The sequence below is a fragment of the Carcharodon carcharias genome, chromosome 31, assembly GCF_017639515.1.
Source record: "Carcharodon carcharias isolate sCarCar2 chromosome 31, sCarCar2.pri, whole genome shotgun sequence".
Taxonomy (NCBI): Eukaryota; Metazoa; Chordata; class Chondrichthyes; order Lamniformes; family Lamnidae; genus Carcharodon; species Carcharodon carcharias.
This window is the reverse complement of record NC_054497.1, coordinates 27,311,399-27,330,380: the sequence shown is the minus strand read 5'-3', so window position 1 is coordinate 27,330,380 and position 18,982 is coordinate 27,311,399. Positions and strand designations below refer to the sequence as shown.

Here is an 18,982-nt window from a genome sequence, read left to right as displayed (position 1 = left end):
GAGGGAGAGAGAGAGAGGGCGAGCGAGGGAGAGAGAGAGGGCGAGCGAGGGAGAGAGAGAGGGCGAGCGAGGGAGAGAGAGAGGGCGAGCGAGGGAGAGAGAGAGGGCGAGCGAGGGAGAGAGAGGGAGATGGCCAGCTAGGGAGAGAGAGAGAGAGCGAGATGGCGAGCTAGAGAGCGAGATGGCGAGCTAGAGAGCGAGATGGCGAGCTAGAGAGAGAGCGAGAGAGGGCAAGCTAGAGAGAGAGAGCTAGAGAGAGAGAGAGAGAGCTAGAGAGAGAGAGAGAGAGCTAGAGAGAGAGAGAGAGAGCTAGAGAGAGAAAGAGAGAGCTAGAGAGAGAAAGAGAGAGCTAGAGAGAGAAAGAGAGAGCTAGAGAGAGAAAGAGAGAGCTAGAGAGAGAAAGAGAGAGCTAGAGAGAGAGACAGGAGCAGCCACATTAAGATAACAGAGATAAGAAAGGTCCTGCTTATCCGCCCCACGTAGAGTTTACGGACACAGCAACAGGCCATTCAGCCCAACTGGTCCCTGCTGCAGTTTATGCTCCATACAAGTCTCCTCCCACCTCCTCTTCGTCTCACCCTCTCACCTTCTATTCCCTTCTCCCTTCTGTGTTTAATTGAGCTTCCTCTTAAATACATCAGCTCAGCCACTCCCCGTGGGATCGAGCTCCACATTCTCCCAGTAAAGAAGTTTCTCCTGAATTTCCGACTGGATTTACTGGTGACTATTTTACATTTGTCTTCCTCTTGTAGATGCAAATTATGGAAGCTGGAATGGCCAGAACGCTTGTACCCGGGACAGTTAAATTGTCAATTATTTAAATCTAATAGATGCTGCAAACAGTGAGCTGTGACATTCCTGTAAGGACAGGAAGTGCTTGCTATGAAGATAAAGATTTCTGGGCTGCAGGTTCCAAGCCAAGCCGCTGCCCACTCACCTGGACTAGTCTCTTAAGTTGTGTGTTTTGTTGTATCAATCGGGTCTTGTCCTCCTCCAAGGCGAAGATATACTCAGCGGTCTGCTGCAGGATTGCTGCCTATCACCAGGGAAAAGAATTCATTTTCCAAAACTGTGTGCCCAACACTGCTACAACAACAACAACTTCATTTATATGGCACCGTAAAACATCTCAAGCCGCATCACCAGAACATTATCAAACTCAACAAACATCGAGCCACAGGAGGAATCATTAGGGCAAGTGATCAAAAGCTTAGGAGGTTTTCAGACGCCGTGGGGCAGCGTCCTTACCCCTGGGCCAGAAGCTCTGGGTTCGAGTCCCACCCCAGGACTTGATGTCCAAGGAAGGTGCGTTCATAACGTAGCCAAACAGGCTGATTATCAGCCGGTAAATCCTCCCATTATGCCAATGGCTGGTGGTAAGAGCAGGAGAGTTTCCCTGGTTAGCTACTCTGCACAAGGCAACAGCAAACCACTGCAGCACTTTGCCAAGTATCATCATGGACCAACCCAATGGAGGTCCATTGTCACCAACACCAAAGGGCGTGGGACCTGGAAGAGGAGAAGGATCAAAAGCTTGGTCAAAGAGCTAGGATTTAAGGAGCGATATAAAGAAGAGAGAGGCAGAGAGGTTTGGGGAGGAAGTTTTGGGGCTTAGGGCACAAGCACCAGTGGTGGAGCGATCGGATCTGGGGCTGGGCAAGATGCCAGAATCAGGGAGCCACACTGCCGTGGGAACTGTGGAAAATACAAGGATTACATACCCCCACCCCCACCTGAGGGCCAGAGAAAGCTCTCCCGTGTTATATCTACTTGTGAACTAGTTTAGGAATGACATTAGTGAAGCTAACAGTTGAGGAGACTCAGACACTCTGTGCTGAGGTACAGGCCTCTGGAGGATGGTCAGCATCATCAAGATAATCGACCATGACAGCATCACAACTAAGTGCACCTGTCACCAGCCACGGGAGTCAGTGGACAGTGGGCAGCAGTGGGAACCCACTTCCTCACCCTGTCACTCCCCTGTGTCTAGATCATTGGTAGGAGCCATACTGCTCCCTGGCTGAGACTGTCACTCCAACCTGGGCTGTGTGACTCTCATCAGTTCACCAGGACAGAGCACTGCACTCACAGAGAAAGGCGGTGGGGGGGGGTGGGGGGGGGTTGGGGGAAGAGAGAGAGAGAGAGAGAGAGAGAGAGAAACACAGGAGTTTGAAACAAGTTGTGGAAGAGTGGATCAAGTCTTTATACAGAATGCACTGTACAATGCTCCAATAAAAACAGGAAAACCTTTTGTCTGACAGGCGCCTGACCACAAGGCCAGCACAATGGATGAAAGGAAGGAAGGGAGGGAGATGAATCCTCCTCGTGAACAAACCTTGCTGAGCTTCTCGCCGTCTGTGTGAGGCAGCAGCACTTTGAGGGACTGGAAGCCGGCGTTGATGCTTTGCATGCGCCGCCGCTCGTTGCTGTTGGCAATTTCCCTGCGGATCCGCCGATCGTGATCCCGCTGGCTCTCTGGTGTCAGCGGGATGTTCGAGAGGCTGCGTTTGAAAACAAGAGACAACGCAGACTGAGATGAGATAAGAGGGCTGCCCGCTCTCCGCTTCCGCTTCAGCCGCTCTCCCTGTGCCACAGGAACCTTTGGTCATCAGGGCAGGAGTGGGACAAGACCAACCCCATCACCCTTTCAGCTCCAAACATTCCCACATCCCTCGGCCACAATCCACAAACCAAACCTCAGCATCACCCAACGTCCGCCATCTCTCCATCCCGGTCCCTATCTAGTCTTCTCCCTTCTTCCAACCGCACTGATGGGCCGACGCTGCACACCCAGGGCTTCTCACCTGAGTGGCCTTGGCAAAGCCTTCTCGAGAAGGGGATCACTCGATCAACCCTTTCTGTCCCTCATCCAGGGACGTGTTAGCTAGCTCCCAGCCCGGCCAGTTTAACGCATTGTCTAACAGCAGGAGAGAGGGGGAGAAGTTTGGGGAGGGAGGTTCCAAAGTTTAGGGCAGCAAAAGTATATTTCAAAGCAGCTGGGGTTCAGATCATCGAAACTGAAATTCCAAACGCTTCCCGACATTCTGAGTATAGACGCCCTTCCTGGTGTCAGGTGTCAATTCACCAGTTTACACACACATCCCTGTGTCGTTGGGTCCCTGGCTTAAATTTAAATGAATAATTTGAGTTTGGGTTTCAGAATAATATCAACAAGGTGGCTTCAATCCCTGTTCTGCCCGAGGTCAACTCAGGAGCTGCCTCCTCACCCAGCCCCTAACAGTGAAAGGCAATAGAAAACCACCTCTGACAGGAACAGTCGAGAAAGCGGCTCATGGTGAAGGGTCAGCAGACAACAGGCTAAGGACCTGCTTCGAGGCAGAGCACATACAAATGAATGAATGAATGAATTCTGAGTTTGCTACTTTTAAAAGCTGGGTGGTTGGAAGTTGCTTTCTCTTAACCTTTCCTTACAGCTCACCCCATCTGCACTGGGGGAGCTGCTTTGCTGCTCACCCTGACCCAGCATGGACCAATCCCTGCGGAAGAAAGGGCAGGAAGTGATTGTGGGGGGAAACCATTAGACAAAATAATTGCTGGGAAAGGGCTTTGTACAGGAGAGGAGATATCATCGTTCCTCAGGGAGTTCCCTTAAACCAGGGCCTACAGCCCAATTATCAATTCAACCCCCAACCCCACCTCCCCCCGCACCCCTCCCAGCCAGCCTACACTGTATCCCTGACCAATTAGCCAGAGCCTGCAATGTTGGAACTAGAATCTGTGTTCATGGCCAATCCTTGTCAAATGCTCCATCATTGAGAGTTCCAGGTCCCTACAGATTCTATCTTGTGTTAGATGAAGGGGGATAGGAGGAAGCTCATCTGTACAGCATGGACCAGTGGGGCCGAATGGCCCACTTCTGTTGTTTTACACTCTATATAATCTGGAAGGAGCGCTTTTGAGTATCGGATCACTGAGATCCATGTGGTCACAGGTCTGTCACAGTTTGCTTTTATTCTTTCATGGGATGTGGGCTCCACTGGCAAGGCCAGCCTGTGTTGCCCTTGAACTAAAGTGGTTTTCCCGTCATTTCAGAGGGCAGTTAAGGGTCAGACACAGTGCTGTGGGTCTGGAGTCACATGTAGGCCAGACCAGATAAGGTTGGCAGATTTCTTTCTCTAAGTGAAGCAGTTGGGTTTTTATGACAGTCGACAATGGTGAGCATCACTGACTAAGGTTATTAATTAAATTTAAATTCCACCAGCTGCTGTGGTGGGACTTGAACCTGTGTCCCCAGAGGATTAGCCTGGGGCCTCAGGGTTACTAGTCCAGTGACATCACCACTAGGCCACAGCCTCTCCTGATGTGTAGTTGTTGACGTCTGATTCTCTGCACTGCATCGGTACCAATATTTTTAAAAAATTATTTCAGTGATGACACAGTGTCTCAGCTCATGCCCCACAGCACCCCCATGCCACCCAACCTACCAACCCCCCATGCCACCCAACCTACCAACCCCCCATGCCACCCAACCTACCAACCCCCCATGCCACCCAACCTACCAACCCCCCATGCCACCCAACCTACCAACCCCCCATGCCACCCAACCTACCAACCCCCCATGCCACCCAACCTACCAACCCCCATGCCACCCAACCTACCACCCCCATGCCACCCAACCTACAACCCCACCTACCCCCCTCCCATGCCACCCCCCCACCATCCGCTCGCCCAACACATTTGAAGCAAAAATGAAAGCAGCATCTGGACTGGTCCCAGTTATTTATCAGCCCCGCTCTGCAGGGAGACATCCTGCTCACAGGGCCCTCTATCTTACAGCTGGCTCCGCGCCACAATTCATTTTTGGAGGCAGTCCAACATTTGGAAAAGCAGCCCAAATCCCGAGCGGCAAACCCAACATCCGTGCCAGGTGATCCCGGCAAATGAACTAACAGCTGTTAGCAGATATTGGCTGCCTGGTGCCAGCAGTGGGAGCGTTAGCAGCAACACTATCAATGCTGGAGGTCCCCAAACACCAGCCTCTCTCTCTCTCTCTCTCTCTTTATTGCTCACAACAAGGACATTTCCATCAGAATCAGCCCTTGGATCACAGGCGCCAACACTGACACGATTGTACTGATGTTGCGAAAAAGATACCAAATACCCCCCCCACCCCGCAATCCAGATTGTTCTTGTTTCAAAAATAAAAGGCATTGCTCTCAAACCCTCTTCACCCTTTCTGGAAAGTGCCGGCCCACATTGAGGAATCACCTCCGCTGACTCGGGCTGCCCTCTTGTACCGCACACCAGTGAACCCGCACACAGGAGGCCATTCAGCCCCTCGAGCCTGTTCCAACATTCTATGAGGCCTTGCCTGCTTTGCCCCCTCAAATTCCAGTTGCTGCCCTCTTAGCTTGAAGCCCCAACCCTAACAAAAATCCATCCATCGCAGTCATGATCTCAGCTCCAAATGACCCCAGCTTTTTAAGGGGACGAGTCCCTGGTCTCCACCGCTCTTGGTGCCGGAAAATGCTCAGCAATTTCTCCTGAACAGCCTTGGCTTGTGGGTTAGGTGCCCCCTCACTTTTGACTCCCCCATTCTCTATAATCAGGGCAATCAAACCCTCTTAAACATCTCAATCAGATTATCGCTAAAATCTTCTAAACTTGAGGAATACACATCAGATTTATCCCAACTGTCCTCCTAATTTATGTTATAAAACAGAAAATGCCCGAAAAACTCAGCGGTCTGGCAGCATATTTGGTAGAGAAGCAGAGCTAACGTTTCCAGTCCGATATGACCTTCATTCAGCTGACTCGAAACGCTAAACTCTGTTTCTCTCTCCCACAGACACTGCCAGACCCACTGAGTTTTCCCAGCGGTGTGTGTGTGTGTGTGTGTGTGTGTGGTTTATTTCAGATTTCCAGCATCCGCAGTAGTTGGCTTTTATTTTAGTGAAGTTAAGCCTAATTTAAACCCTGACATCAGTCTAATGAATCTGCACTGCACCCCCCACCACCCCCACCCCGCCATCTCCTGTCCTCCAATCCTCCCCGAGATCCCATGCCAAAACCTGAACATGGTATTCTAGATGGGGTCTATGACTAACCTGTGGCAATCACAGGGGAACCTCACACTCGACTAGAATATGCCCTACAGATGAATACTCCGTTGACAATGTCTAGGTTTATCCCAAGAAATAGTCAACTACACAGAGTGCTGCAGAACAACCAATACCCATTGCCTCCAAATGACTCTTGGGAATCAGGGGTGGAGGGGGGGTATTAAAATGGGAAAATTCCCTAAAGTCTAACATAATCCCTTTCCAATTCTTCCTAATCCAATTGTAACAAAGCCTTTTTTCTTTAAATTTGGAAAACATCCAAATATACTAAACTGGGAACAGTTTAAGGACGATTGCTGAAAGAACCATCTGGGGAAAATGTTCTTGGTTGTAACCTGGAAGGTGCAGGCAGTTGGCTTTTAATAGCAGCTTTCGAATGGGAAATTGGATAAATAAATATTTATCTGGGGAAAATTGCAGGGCTACAGGGAAAGGGCAGGGGAGTGACAGCAATTGGATAACTCTTTCAAAAAGAATTAGCAGAGACACCATGGGCCAAATTAGGAACATAGGAACAGGAGGAGGCCATTCAGCCCATCAAGCCCCCTCTGCCATTCAATTAGATCATGGCTGACCCTCTACCTCAATACCAGTTCCCTGCACCATCTCCATATCCCTGAGGTCATTAATATTCAGAAATCTATCAATTTCTGTCTTGAACATGCTCAATGATTGAGCTTCTACCCCTCTGGGGTAGAGAATTCCAAAGATTCACCACCCTCGGAGTGAAGAAATTCCCCCTTATCTCAGTCCTAAATGGCCTGTCCCTTATCCTGAGATGGTTTCCCCTGGTTCTAGACACCCCCAGCCAAGGGACATCATATCCTGTAAGAAGTTTGTAACTATCAATCTTTGAAATGCTAGCGAATACAAATTGCCTCTTTCTGTGCTGTCTCATTCTATGAATAAAAGAAAGAAATGTCTGCCTTTATATAGCACTTTTCGCAATCACGGACATCTCAAAGCTCTTTACCCCCAGTGAAATACTTTTTGAAGTGTGGTCACTGTTGGAATGTAGGAAATGTGGCAGCCAATTTGTGCACAGCAAGCTCCCACAAACAACTATGTGATAAAGGCCAGAGAATCTGTTTTTTGTGATGTTGAGGGATAAATATTGGCCAGGACACCTCAAAATAATGCCATGGAATCCTTTACATCCACTCAAGCAGGCAGAGAGGGCCCCAGTTTAATGTTTCATCTGAAAGACAGCACCTTTTAAAAAATTCTTTCATGGGATGTGGCTTTCATGGCTGGGCCAGCATTTATTGACAATCCCTTATTGTCCTTGAGAAGGTGGTGGTGAGCTGCCTACTTGAACCGCTGCAGTCCCTGTAGTGTATGTACATCCACAGTGCTGTTAGGGAGGGATTTCCAGGATTTTGACCCAGCGACAGTGATATATTTCCAAGTCAGGATGGTGAGTGGCTTGGAGGAGAACTTCCAGGTGGTGGTGTTCCCATGTGTCTGCTGCCCTTGGCCTTCTAGATGGTAGAGGTTGCAAACTGTCAATGGAGGCTTGGTGAATTGCTACAGTGCATCTTGTAGATGGTACACACTGCTGCCACAATGCATCTGTGGTGGAGGGAGTGAATGTTTGTGGAAGGGGTGCCAATCAAGTGGGCTGCTTTGTCCTGGACGGTGTCGAGCTTCTTGAGTGTTGTGGGAGCTGCACTCATCCAGTCAAGTGGAGAGTATTCCATCACACTCCTGACTTGTGCCTTGTAGATGGTGGACAGGCTTTGGAGAGTCAGGAGGTGAGTTACTCACCACAGGATTCCCAGCCTCTGACCTGGTCTCGTAGCCACAGTATTTATATGGCTGGTCCAGTTCAGTTTCCAGTCAATGGTAACCCGAGGATGTTGATAGTGGGGGATTCAGCGATGGTAATGCCATTGAGTGTCAAGGGGCGAAGGTTAGATTCTCTCTTATTGGAGATGGTCATTGCTTGGCGCTTGTGTTGCGCGACTATTACTTCTAACAATGCTGCACTCCCTCAGTCCTGCAGTGGAGCTTCAGCCTTGGCTTTTCCGCTCAAACACCTCAGTTCAAGTGTGCTACCAGCTGAGCCACTGCTGACACACGAAAGCTGCAGGTTGGGGTAAGGCAACATAAAAATATAATCATCACTGTTTCGTCTGAAAGTTTAAGGTGAAGAACGTCAGCTGGACAGGATCCTGCCTGCCCACCAGTGTAAACAAAGTTCGTTCCAAACACACCAGAGTTCACGCCCCCTTTGCAACGCTGCCCATCACACTCCAGACTACAGCTTCATCAGCCAATCGCATTTGCGAACAGTCGAGTCAATTTCAGGCCCATTCATAAAATTCACCACATGTCCCCCCTCCAAAAACTTCAACAAGTCCCACTGCCTCCGAGTCTATCGCAAATACCATTGTACTCGAACAGTTACTGTTAACGTGGATTAAGCGTTTGTCTCATCTCTTTAAAACTGACGATTCTTCCAATTTTGTTTCAAAAATTCACACCCGTAATAAATGCGTTAAAAAAAATCTAGTTTAAGCGCGGGTGGGGGTCCGGGGGGGGGGGGGGGGGGGTGTGGAGATACGGTTCATCCTGTTACTTTTTATTGCACAAAGTGGGCGATTAAGTTTCCAAACATTATTTAATTGCGCATCTTTCTCTTAAGAGTTTGTGATCTTGACATTTAAGTCGAGTTGCATTTTATAACCCCCCTCCTCCCTCTCCCCCCTCCCTCCCTCCCTCCTCCTCCCCCCTCTCAAAAAATGAATGAAAACGTGAGTCGGGGGGGGGGGGGGGGGGGGGGGCTGGTGGGGGGAGTTTAACAATCAACATATTTCATAATAATTGTAAGTTGATCTGCGAATGGTTGTGTTGGGGGCGCTTCTCTCAATTCCAGTGAAATCTTAGTGCGCGGTGAGTAGTAAACACTGGCATTGGGATTCGGGTTGGAAATATTTTGTGGGGGGGTGGGGGGGCGGTGAGACAGAGACGAGAAATCCATTTAAAGGTGGGTATTCAAACTTAACTCCACAGGTACATTCCTCAGATCGAGAGACCCACCAAAATATGGACACGCTCCCCCCCACCCCAAGTGGGGGGGGGGGGGGGGGGGGGGGGGTGCAGGGGGAGAGAGAGAGAGAGAGAGAGAGAAATGTAAGTGAAGCGAGGGTTTAAAACAAGGTTTAAAATGCCTCCTCACGGACGTGCGGGCAATTCCTGCAACAAACACAACACCCGGAGCTTGCAAACAATAACTGGGCAAGAGAGAGAAAAAAGAGAGAAAATCATGGAGTAAGATTTTATTTTGCGAACTGTGTAGCTCAAAAAAAAACTAGGAAAATAAAACAGGGAGAGGGAGAGGTGGAGGGAAGGGAGGAGGTAGGGGGTGGAGGAGGGAGGGAGGAGGTGCAGGAGGGAGGAGAGAGGCAACTTTTAGAAGGAGAAAGAATTTGCAAAAAAAAAGTGGGAGGATCCATATCACAAAACAAAATAGACAGAGAGAGGGGGCGGCCATGATCTGCTGGGCAAGGACGAGCTGGGAGGAAATCGAATGCAGCAAACTCTGCAGCAGAGGGGGGGAGGGGGGGATTCCCCCCCCCCACGTGCGCGGCCCCTCCGGAACGTTGATATATGATTCAAGGTGGCAAAACTTTGGATACGGGGTGGGGGGGTGGTGTCGCCTCTGTATCTCCTCCCCCCTCCTCCCGGCTGCAAAGCAGCTGACTTTTTTTTTTAAATATAGTTTTTAATCGCCAGGTTGACGAAGCGAAATTTGTTTTCAGGTCCTTTTTGTTTTTAAGAGAAGAGAAGAGGGGGAGGGGGTGTGTGTGTGTGTGTGTGTGTGTGGGGGGGGGGGGGGGAGAATTAACCCCACCTTCCCCCTGCTCTGGGACACTCTCTCTCTCTCCCACGTGTGGATGGTATTTAAATGCCCCCCTCCCCCTCCCCCTCCCCCTCCCCCGCCCCCGATGTAACTCCATTGATACATTATTTCTGAAAGAAACAAACGGGATACAAACCTACACAAGCCTCCGATCACTTCCTTCTCCGCTTTGCGGAATTCCTGCAGCGTTTTTTGCCCCGTGTAATAAGCCATCGAAATCCTGTCACTGTATCCACAGCTTTCAAAGCAGCAACACTGTCCAACACACACACACACACACACGGTGCTGCTGCTGGCACTCTCCCGTCCCTCTCTCTCTTTGTAAAATATATACACACACACACGGTTTGTAGTAACAACATTCAGCAATGGCGGGAAACAGCTGGGACCTCGTGGTCAGCTGGAGCCGCAGCACCGCTTTCAGCATCCGCACTGCCTGCCTGGGCGGCAGCCGGTGGGTCTTAGCGCCCGTCATCTTCTTTTCCCTCCCTCCCTCCCTCCCCTGGGGGGGCCACTTTGCACCTTTACTATGGGGGAGAGCTGCTGTAATAGTCACTGCTTTATTGATAGGGCAGCGGCTGAATCGGATCTTGCAGTGAAAGGAGTATGAGTGAGGAGTATGGTTACTGTTCATTGACTGGGAGAAACAATCCTCATATATATGTATATATAAATATATATTTATTATTATTATTTGGCGGGGTTAAAACGGTGAGCAGTTTTGAACGCTGTCTTGTTTTACACTCCAAGGTCAACGGCAGCAATCTGGGGAAATACTGGCCAAAGTGGGGTTTGTTCCCCTGCTTCCGACAATGTCTGTTACTGTCAGAAACAAAGGTGGCCCCGAGTAGCTGAATGGGTCTTGGTGACCCAGAGTAGCTGAATGGGTCTTGGTGGCCCAGAGCAGCTGAATGGGTCCCGATGGCCCAGAGTAGCTGAATGGGTCTTGGTGACCCAGAGTAGCTGAATGGGTCTTGGTGGCCCAGTGTAGCTGAATGGGTCCCGATGGCCCAGAGTAGCTGAATGGGTCCCGATGGCCCAGAGTAGCTGAATGGGTCCCGATGGCCCAGAGTAGCTGAATGGGTCTTGGTGACCCAGAGTAGCTGAATGGGTCTTGGTGGCCCAGAGTAGCTGAATGGGTCCAGATGGCCCAGAGTAGCTGAATGGGTCCAAGTGGCCCAGAGTAGCTGAATGGGTCCAAGTGGCCCAGAGTAGCTGAATGGGTCCTGGTGACCCAGAGTAGCTGAATGGGTCCAAGTGGCCCAGAGTAGCTGAATGGGTCCAAGTGGCCCAGAGTAGCTGAATGGGTCCTGGTGACCCAGAGTAGCTGAATGGGTCCTGGTGACCCAGAGTAGCTGAATGGGTCTTGATGACCCAGAGTAGCTGAATGGGTCTTGATGACCCAGAGTAGCTGAATGGGTCTTGGTGGCCCAGAGTAGCTGAATGGGTCTTGGTGGCCCAGAGTAGCTGAATGGGTCCCGATGGCCCAGAGTAGCTGAATGGGTCCCAGTGGCCCAGAGTAACTGAATGGGTCCAAGTGGCCCAAAGTAGCTGAATGGGTCCCGGTGGCCCAGAGTAGCTGAATGGGTCCAAGTGGCCCAGAGTAGCTGAATGGGTCTTGGTGGCCCAGAGTAGCTGAATGGGTCCTGGTGGCCCAGAGTAGCTGAATGGGTCCTGGTGACCCAGAGTAGCTGAATGGGTCCTGGTGACCCAGAGCAGCTGAATGGGTCTTGGTGACCCAGAGTAGCTGAATGGGTCCTGGTGACCCAGAGTAGCTGAATGGGTCCTGGTGACCCAGAGTAGCTGAATGGGTCCTGGTGACCCAGAGTAGCTGAATGGGTCTTGGTGACCCAGAGTAGCTGAATGGGTCCTGGTGACCCAGAGTAGGTGAATAGGTCTTGGTGACCCAGAGTAGCTGAATGGGTTCCGATGGCCCAGAGTAGCTGAATGGGTCTTGGTGGCCCAGAGTAGCTGCATGGGTCCCGATGGCCCAGAGTAGCTGATGGGTCTTGGTGGCCCAGAGTAGCTGAATGGGTCTTGGTGGCCCAGAGTAGCTGAATGGGTCCCGGTGGCCCAGAGTAGCTGAATGGGTCCTGGTAGCCCAGAGTAGCTGAATGGGTCCCGGTGGCCCAGAGTAGCTGAATGGGTCCTGGTGGCCCAGAGTAGCTGAATGGGTCCTGGTGGCCCAGAGTAGCTGAATGGGTCCTGTCTGGTAGTGTTCGGACCAGCAGAGCCTTTACTGCAGTTCTTAGGGCTGTTCTTGGGCTAAATAATCGTTGCTGGTGACGGTCGTGTACAGAGTATGTACACTAGTTGCTGTCTGCACGGTTTGGTGAGGTTTTGTTGGGGTAGGCAGCAGCAGCAGCAATGCCCCCTCTCCCAGGAGCTTTGCTGGGTTTAAACTGAGCCGCGACGACAGGTACAGACCCCTGTGTGAGATCACAGGGACTGAGAACGAGCCAGGGGATGCCGTACAGCAGTGGCTCCAGCTGCTAATCTCCCTCAAAGGGAGCAGTGGTGGGGGCGGGGGGGAATGTCACATGAGTGAAGGTAGGAGTCTGGGGTTAGGGCTAAAGCTATTTGTTGAGCAGGAGCTTAACATGTGGATCGGACCTGGGAGTGTCTGAATTCAGCACAGACGCAGCAGTCACCCAGCAGCAATTCTTTTTTTCTGTTTCGCATTTGCAACAGTCGCCAACAGTTTGCGTCAGCATTTGGATAATGGAAATGGAAAAGGAAATAATTACCAGCTATCACTGCAACCCTGGCTCATAACAGGATCGTCCGTCACGGAGCGGGGACTGAAACTGGTTCTGGAAAACTCGACCTGAAGTTCTCCAATGTAAACACAGCGTAAAAAATTGTGCACAGCACCGACATGTTTAAACAGGTTTGCAGTCGACATCGGCGTCGCTACTGACAGAACCACAGGTTGTTACACTGCAGAAAGAGGTCATTTGGCCCATCGTGTCTGCACCGGCTCTCCGAATGAGCACTTTATTTATTATTTACTGCCTCCTCCCCTGCGCCCTGCGTTTAGTTAATCAGTTACCTGATTGCATTTGTGGGAGTTTGCTGTGTGCAAATTGGCAGCCGTTTCCCTACAACAAGTCACTACACTTCAGTGAGACTTCATTTGGTGGCAAAGCACTTTGGGGACCACCCGAGGTTGTGAAAGGTGCTATATAAATGCAAGTTCTTCTGATTAGGACTGTCGGGTATCCCAACACTCAGCACCCTTGAAATGTCAGCCTCCCAGAGTTAGTTACTGTCTGGGGCATTGGAATGCTGTGTGTAAAGTTGCTGGGCGGGTCGCTCTGCAATGTGTTTTGTTTCTTAAGAGATCCAAGCTGAACAAATTGGCAAAAGAAAAGCCTTTATAACTTTATAGAACAGAAGACTATTCAGCCAACCATCTGTGCCAACTCTGTGTAGATAATCCAAAACATCCCCTATTCTGTACTTTCCTCTGTTTCAAATGTATATCCATTTTGTTTCTTAAAAGATGCAGCAATCTCTGCCTCAATTCTGCGTGGCAAAGCATTCCTCAGTTAAATAATCTCAGGCATAAAGAGATTCCACCTAAATTTGGTGCTAATTTTAAACTGATGATTGATTGATTTATTTCCCAACTAGAAGAAATAGTCTTTCCCTCTTCACTCTCGCTCATCGTATCCCTGGAGATGTCAAATATCTGCACCGATCCAGGGAGTCCCTGGCTTGTGGCTGACCAAAATGGAGAAGGTTCATCTGGGAAGGCACCAGGCACATTCGTCGGGAACATGGAGAGACGAAGTCGAGGAATTGGAGGGAGTGCACAAACCTCCAGACAACCCATCTACCCAACCCTTCCAGCACCACCTGCCCCACATGGGACAGAATTTGCAGATCACACACTGGACTTATCAGTCACCTCAGAACCCATTGAACCTGTCCTCCTCCATCCTGAGGGACTGGCTAAGGAGGAGAAGAAGAATCCCAGCCCCCTCTTGACCTTCTCTGTTCTAAAGTGAACAATCCCAGCTTCCCTAGTCTCTGCACATTAACTGAAGTCCCTCATGCCTGATACCATTCTGGTAAGTCCGCCCTGCACCCTCTACAAGACCTGGACATCCTTTCTATAGAATGGCACCAGAATCAGGCACAAAACTCTAGCTGAACCGGCCAGAGATTTGGAAAAATTTATTTGAACTTTCTTGTTTTTATGTTCAATGCCCCTACTCACAAAGCTGAACATCCCATTTGCTTTCTTAACCTCATCGATCTGCCCTTTCACCTTCAGAGACATGTGAATATGTCTCTGTACTTGTACCACCACCCCCCACCCCCACTCAAATTAGTACCCTTTAGATGATGCTGTCTCTTGTTCCTAGTTGCTTGTGTAACTTCATAATTTATTTTCTCACACAGTATGATGCCTAAAGACTGAAATATTGACTGTGGCCAAAACATTGTCTTGTACAAAGTCATTTTTAACCATTTACTCTTGTACTCCACACCCCAGTTTATATATCACCAAATGCTCTGGCCTTGCTTTTGTTTTTTGCAGTCTGTAATCTCACTTTCTATTTGGGCAGATGGTTCCATTTCTCATTTACTGATGTGGGAAAGCAGCAGGATTCACACCTCCTGAGGCTGTTTGTGACCCTTTACCTGTCACCCGTGGTTCTCAGTGGAATTATTGTTCTCTAAGTGACACTGATCAAACTGGGATTAGATATCGTCTTCCCATTAATTCTTCTTCTCTAGCATGAGAAGGGAATTGGGATAGTGACACACATTATTATAAACTGTCTTTCAATGTTGCAAAAGTACATTACATAATTAATTACTCTGCCTGTGTAACACAGCCAGATGGTGTAGCTATTCTGTATCTGCGACCAGTGACCATCAGTAGCTGACATGAGGTGAGTGAGTTAGTGGTGTTGGCAGAGGGAGGGTGAATAGAGAAGAGAAGGTTCAGAACTCCTTTTCCAACCACTTAGCTTCTCAATGAAGGGACAGGCACTGCCAACAGTGCAGCTATTCGCTCCTGTGCCAAGTTACATCTGCCAGTAAGGAAGTTCAGTTCTCTCTAGCTTTCATTAAGCAAGTGATAGAGGCTGATTAAAATAAATCATAATGGAGCCCATTTAATGTAGTCCAATTGTCATGAGCCTAATTGGGAGTCCAGTGTAGTTGGTAGCTTTTCATATTGGATCAATACAAAATGAACAACAATCAGAGTTGGTGGACTCTGCGATCTCGATGCACATTCTCACTGTTGGGTGTGTGAACTTTACACTTGTTTTGTGCTAAAAGATGGAAGGCGGTGTGTGTGTGTGTGTGTGTGTGTATGTTTGATTATTGTGAGTGCTTCATTTCTGGTTAACTGTCAAAACAATGTGTAACGTGAGTGAGAATGGAGCTCTGCCTCACTGGAAATACAAATATTTTCAAGAAACTGAGCTGCCCTTATGGCTAGATCGACCAATCAGATTAGCCGTTTCAGGCTGTCAGGAAAAACCAAACCCAACAAGTAACCAACAGCGCCACCTGGGCACATCATGAGCATGGGGCATCCGCTGGGTACTGATGGGTGATCTCATAGAGCCCTTGAAAATTCTGAAAGGTTTTGATCTAGTGGATGCAGAGAGAATGTTTCCTCTTGTGGGGAAGAGCAGAACGAGAGGCTGTCAATACAAAATAGTCAACAATCTCACTCAATTGTTTGTATTAAATCTGAGATTGAGAGATTTTTGTTATCTAAGGTATTAAGGGATATGGGGTAAAGGCAGGTATATGGAGTTAGGTCACACATAAGCCGCGACCTCATTAAATGGTGGAACGAACTGGATAGCTTAAATGATCTCCTCTTGTTCCAAGGATCCGAGGGCAGAGCAAAGGTGAATCTGATAAGCCTCATTGTCTGAGTCAACATCCTCAGCGATCTGGTGAAGTCTGCTTCATATATGGAAATATTAGGTCAGATGACCAAGCGCTTGGTCAAAGAGGTAGGTTTTTAAGGAGTGTCTTAAAGGAGGAGAGAGAGGCAAGAGGAGTACAGAGGGAATTCTAGAGCTTGGGCCCCAGACAGCTGAAGGTATGGTCGCCGATGGTGGAGAAATTAAAATTGGGATCCATATCAGGCCAAAATTAGAGGAGTGCAGATATCTCGGAATGTTGTGGGGCTGGAGGAGATTACGGAGGTAGGGAGGGGCGTGGGCATGGAGGGACAAGAAAACAAGTTTGAGAATTTTAAAATTGAGAACGATAGCATTCTGTCACAGGAACAGGAGATGCAGTGAGGGTGCCTGCTTACCTGCTCACTGTGGTGGGGGGGCAGGGGACCATGGTGTCAATATTCAAAAGGGATAAGAAATCAGAAATGGGGAATTAAAGGCCCCATTGGAATGACATCGATTAGAGGAATGGAGGAATGTGTCTGATCACCTCAAAGAAAAGGAATGATCAGAAACTCTTAACACAATCTCTGGAAAAGGTGATGTCTCACCAAGTTGGTTGATTTTATAAGGAGATTTGTAGGTTATTGGCAGCTCTGTTGACACTAAAGGCCTTCCACGAGCACACAAGAATTAGGAGCAGGAGTTGGCCATTGGCCTCTTGAGCCAGCTCTGCTACTCAACAAGATCATGGCTGATCTGATTGTGGTTTCAACTCCACACTCCTGTCTGCCCAACCCCCACCCCTGTTGATTAAAAATTTACAAATCGCCCTAGTTTGGTCTTGAACCCACAATCCCTGGCTTATGAGGTACTAGCCTTAGCTTTAGGCCACTGGGACTTCACGTTTTAACTATGTGTTACATAATATGATCAACATCAATCTAATTAGATGGGATATCAGGCTGAATAGCCTCTGCTCATTCCTCTGTTCCTAATGGAGTCATGGGGATTACATTTTGAAATAAAAACAGAAAATGCTGGAAAAACTCAGCAGGTCTGGCAGCATTAGTGGAGAGACAAACCGAGTTAATGTTTCGAGTTCAATATGACTCTTAGACTCATAGACATTAACAGCACAGAAGGAGGCCATTCGACCCATCATGTCTGCACCGGTCAACAAAGTTCTGACTACATTAATCCTATTTTCCAGCGCTTGGCCCATAGACCTGGAGGTTATGGCAACACAAGTGAATATTTAAATACTTCTTAAATGTTACGAGAATTTCTGACAACCACCCTTTCAGACAGTGAGTTCCAGACTCCCACCACCCTCTGGGTGAAAAAGTTTCTCCTCAACTCCCCTCTTAGCCTTCTACGTCCTATCTTAAATCTCTGACCCCTGGTTATTGACCCCTCTACTAATGGTAAAAGTACTATCCTATCCACCCTATCTATGCCCCTCATAAACTTATACACCTCTATCAGGTCCCCTCTCAACCTTCACTGCTCAAAGGAAAACAACCCCAGCCTATCCAATCTTTCCCCATAGCTCAGGCCCTCCAGCCCAGGCAACGTCCTGGTGAATCTCCTCTGTACCCCCTCCAGTGCAATCACATCCTTCCTATAGTGTGGCGACCAGAACTGCACACAGTACTCCAGCTGTGGCCTAACCAGCATTTTATACAGTTCCAGCATAACATCCCTTTTTTTTATTCATTCACGGGATGTGGGCTTCGCTGGCTGGGCCAGCATTTATTGCCCATCCCTAATTGCCCTTGAGAAGGTGGTGGTGAGCTGCCTTCTTGAACCGCTGCAGTCCATGTGGCGTAGGTACACCCACAGTGCTGTTGGGGATGGAGTTCCAGGATTTTGACCCAGCGACAGTGAAGGAACTGCAATATATTTCCAAGTCAGGATGGTGAGCGATTTAGAGGGGAACTTCCAGATAGTGGTGTTCCCATCTATCTGCTGCCCTTGTCCTTCTAGATGATGGGTTTGGAAGGAGCCTTGGTGAATTCCTGCAGTGTATCTTGTAGATGGTACACACTGCTGCTACTGTGCATCGGTGGTGGAGGGATAGGATGTTTGTGGAAGTAGTGCCAATCAAGCAGGCTGCTTTGTCTTGGATGGTGTCAAACTTCTTGAGTGTTGTGGGAGCTGCACTTATCCAGGCAAGCGGGGTGTATTCCATCACGCTCCTGACTTGTGCCTTGGGGAGTCAGGAGGTGAGTTACTCATTGCAGGATTCCTAGCCTCTGACCTGCTCTTGTAGCCATAGTGTTTAAAAGGCTAGTCCAGTTCAGTTTCTGGTCAATGGTAAGCCCCAGGATGTTGATAGTGGGGGATTCAGTGGTGGTAATGCCATTGAACATCAAGGGGTGATGGTTGGATTCTCTCTTGTTGGAGATGGTCATTGCCGGACACTTGTGTGGCACGAATGTTACTTGCCACTTGCCAGCCCAAGCCTGGATATTGTCCAGGTCTTGTATTCCATACTTCAACTAATAAAGGCAAGAATCCCATCTGCCTTCTTAACCACCTTATCTATCTGAAGCTGTTACCTTCAGGAATCTGTGGATGTGTACACCAAGGTCCCTCTGATCTTCAGAACTTTCCAGGATCCTACTTTACATCATAGTGTAATCCCTTGCCTTGTTTGCCCTCCCCAAGTACATTACCTCACACTTTTCTGGGTTGAATTCCATTTGCCACTGCTCTGCCCACCTGACCAGTCCATTGATATCCTCCTGCAGTTTACGGATATCCTCCTCACTATTTACCACCTTACCAATTTTTGTCTCATCTGCAAACTTCTTGATCATACCCCCTACATTTAAGCCCAAAACATCTATGTACACCACAAACAGCAAGGGCCCCAGCACCGAGCCCTGCCGGACCCCACTGGAAAGAGACTTCCAGTCACAGAAACATTCCTCTACCATCACCCTCTGCTTCGTGTCTCTCTGCCAATTTTGGATCCACACTTTGCCATGGGCTCTTATTTTTATGACCGGTCTGTCATGAGGGACCTTATCAAAAGCCTTGTTAAAATCCATGTAGACCACATCAAATGCATTAATCTCATCAACACACCTGGTTACCTCCTCAAAAAATTCGATAAAATTTGTCAAACACAACCTTCCCTTAAC

At 48.9% G+C, this 18,982-nt stretch overlaps 1 protein-coding gene across 3 annotated transcripts in view; it reads right to left on the bottom strand.

Moving 5' to 3' along the window:
• The window catches only part of LOC121271731 (transcription factor AP-4-like), a 49,561-nt gene extending 39,216 nt beyond the window's left edge, over positions 1–10,345 (bottom strand). Inside the window, exons 1-3 of one of the 3 annotated variants that reach the window (XM_041177932.1) lie at positions 10,085–10,345; positions 2,336–2,501; positions 938–1,036 (exon numbers count right to left, since the gene is read on the bottom strand). In XM_041177932.1, the coding sequence (XP_041033866.1) occupies positions 938–1,036; positions 2,336–2,501; positions 10,085–10,161 (342 nt within the window). In that variant the 5' untranslated portion in view covers positions 10,162–10,345. The remainder of the gene's footprint in view (positions 1–937; positions 1,037–2,335; positions 2,502–10,084) is intronic. The other 2 variants (XM_041177934.1, XM_041177933.1) reach the window with 2 other exon arrangements.
• Between the last annotated feature and the right edge of the window lie 8,637 nt (positions 10,346–18,982).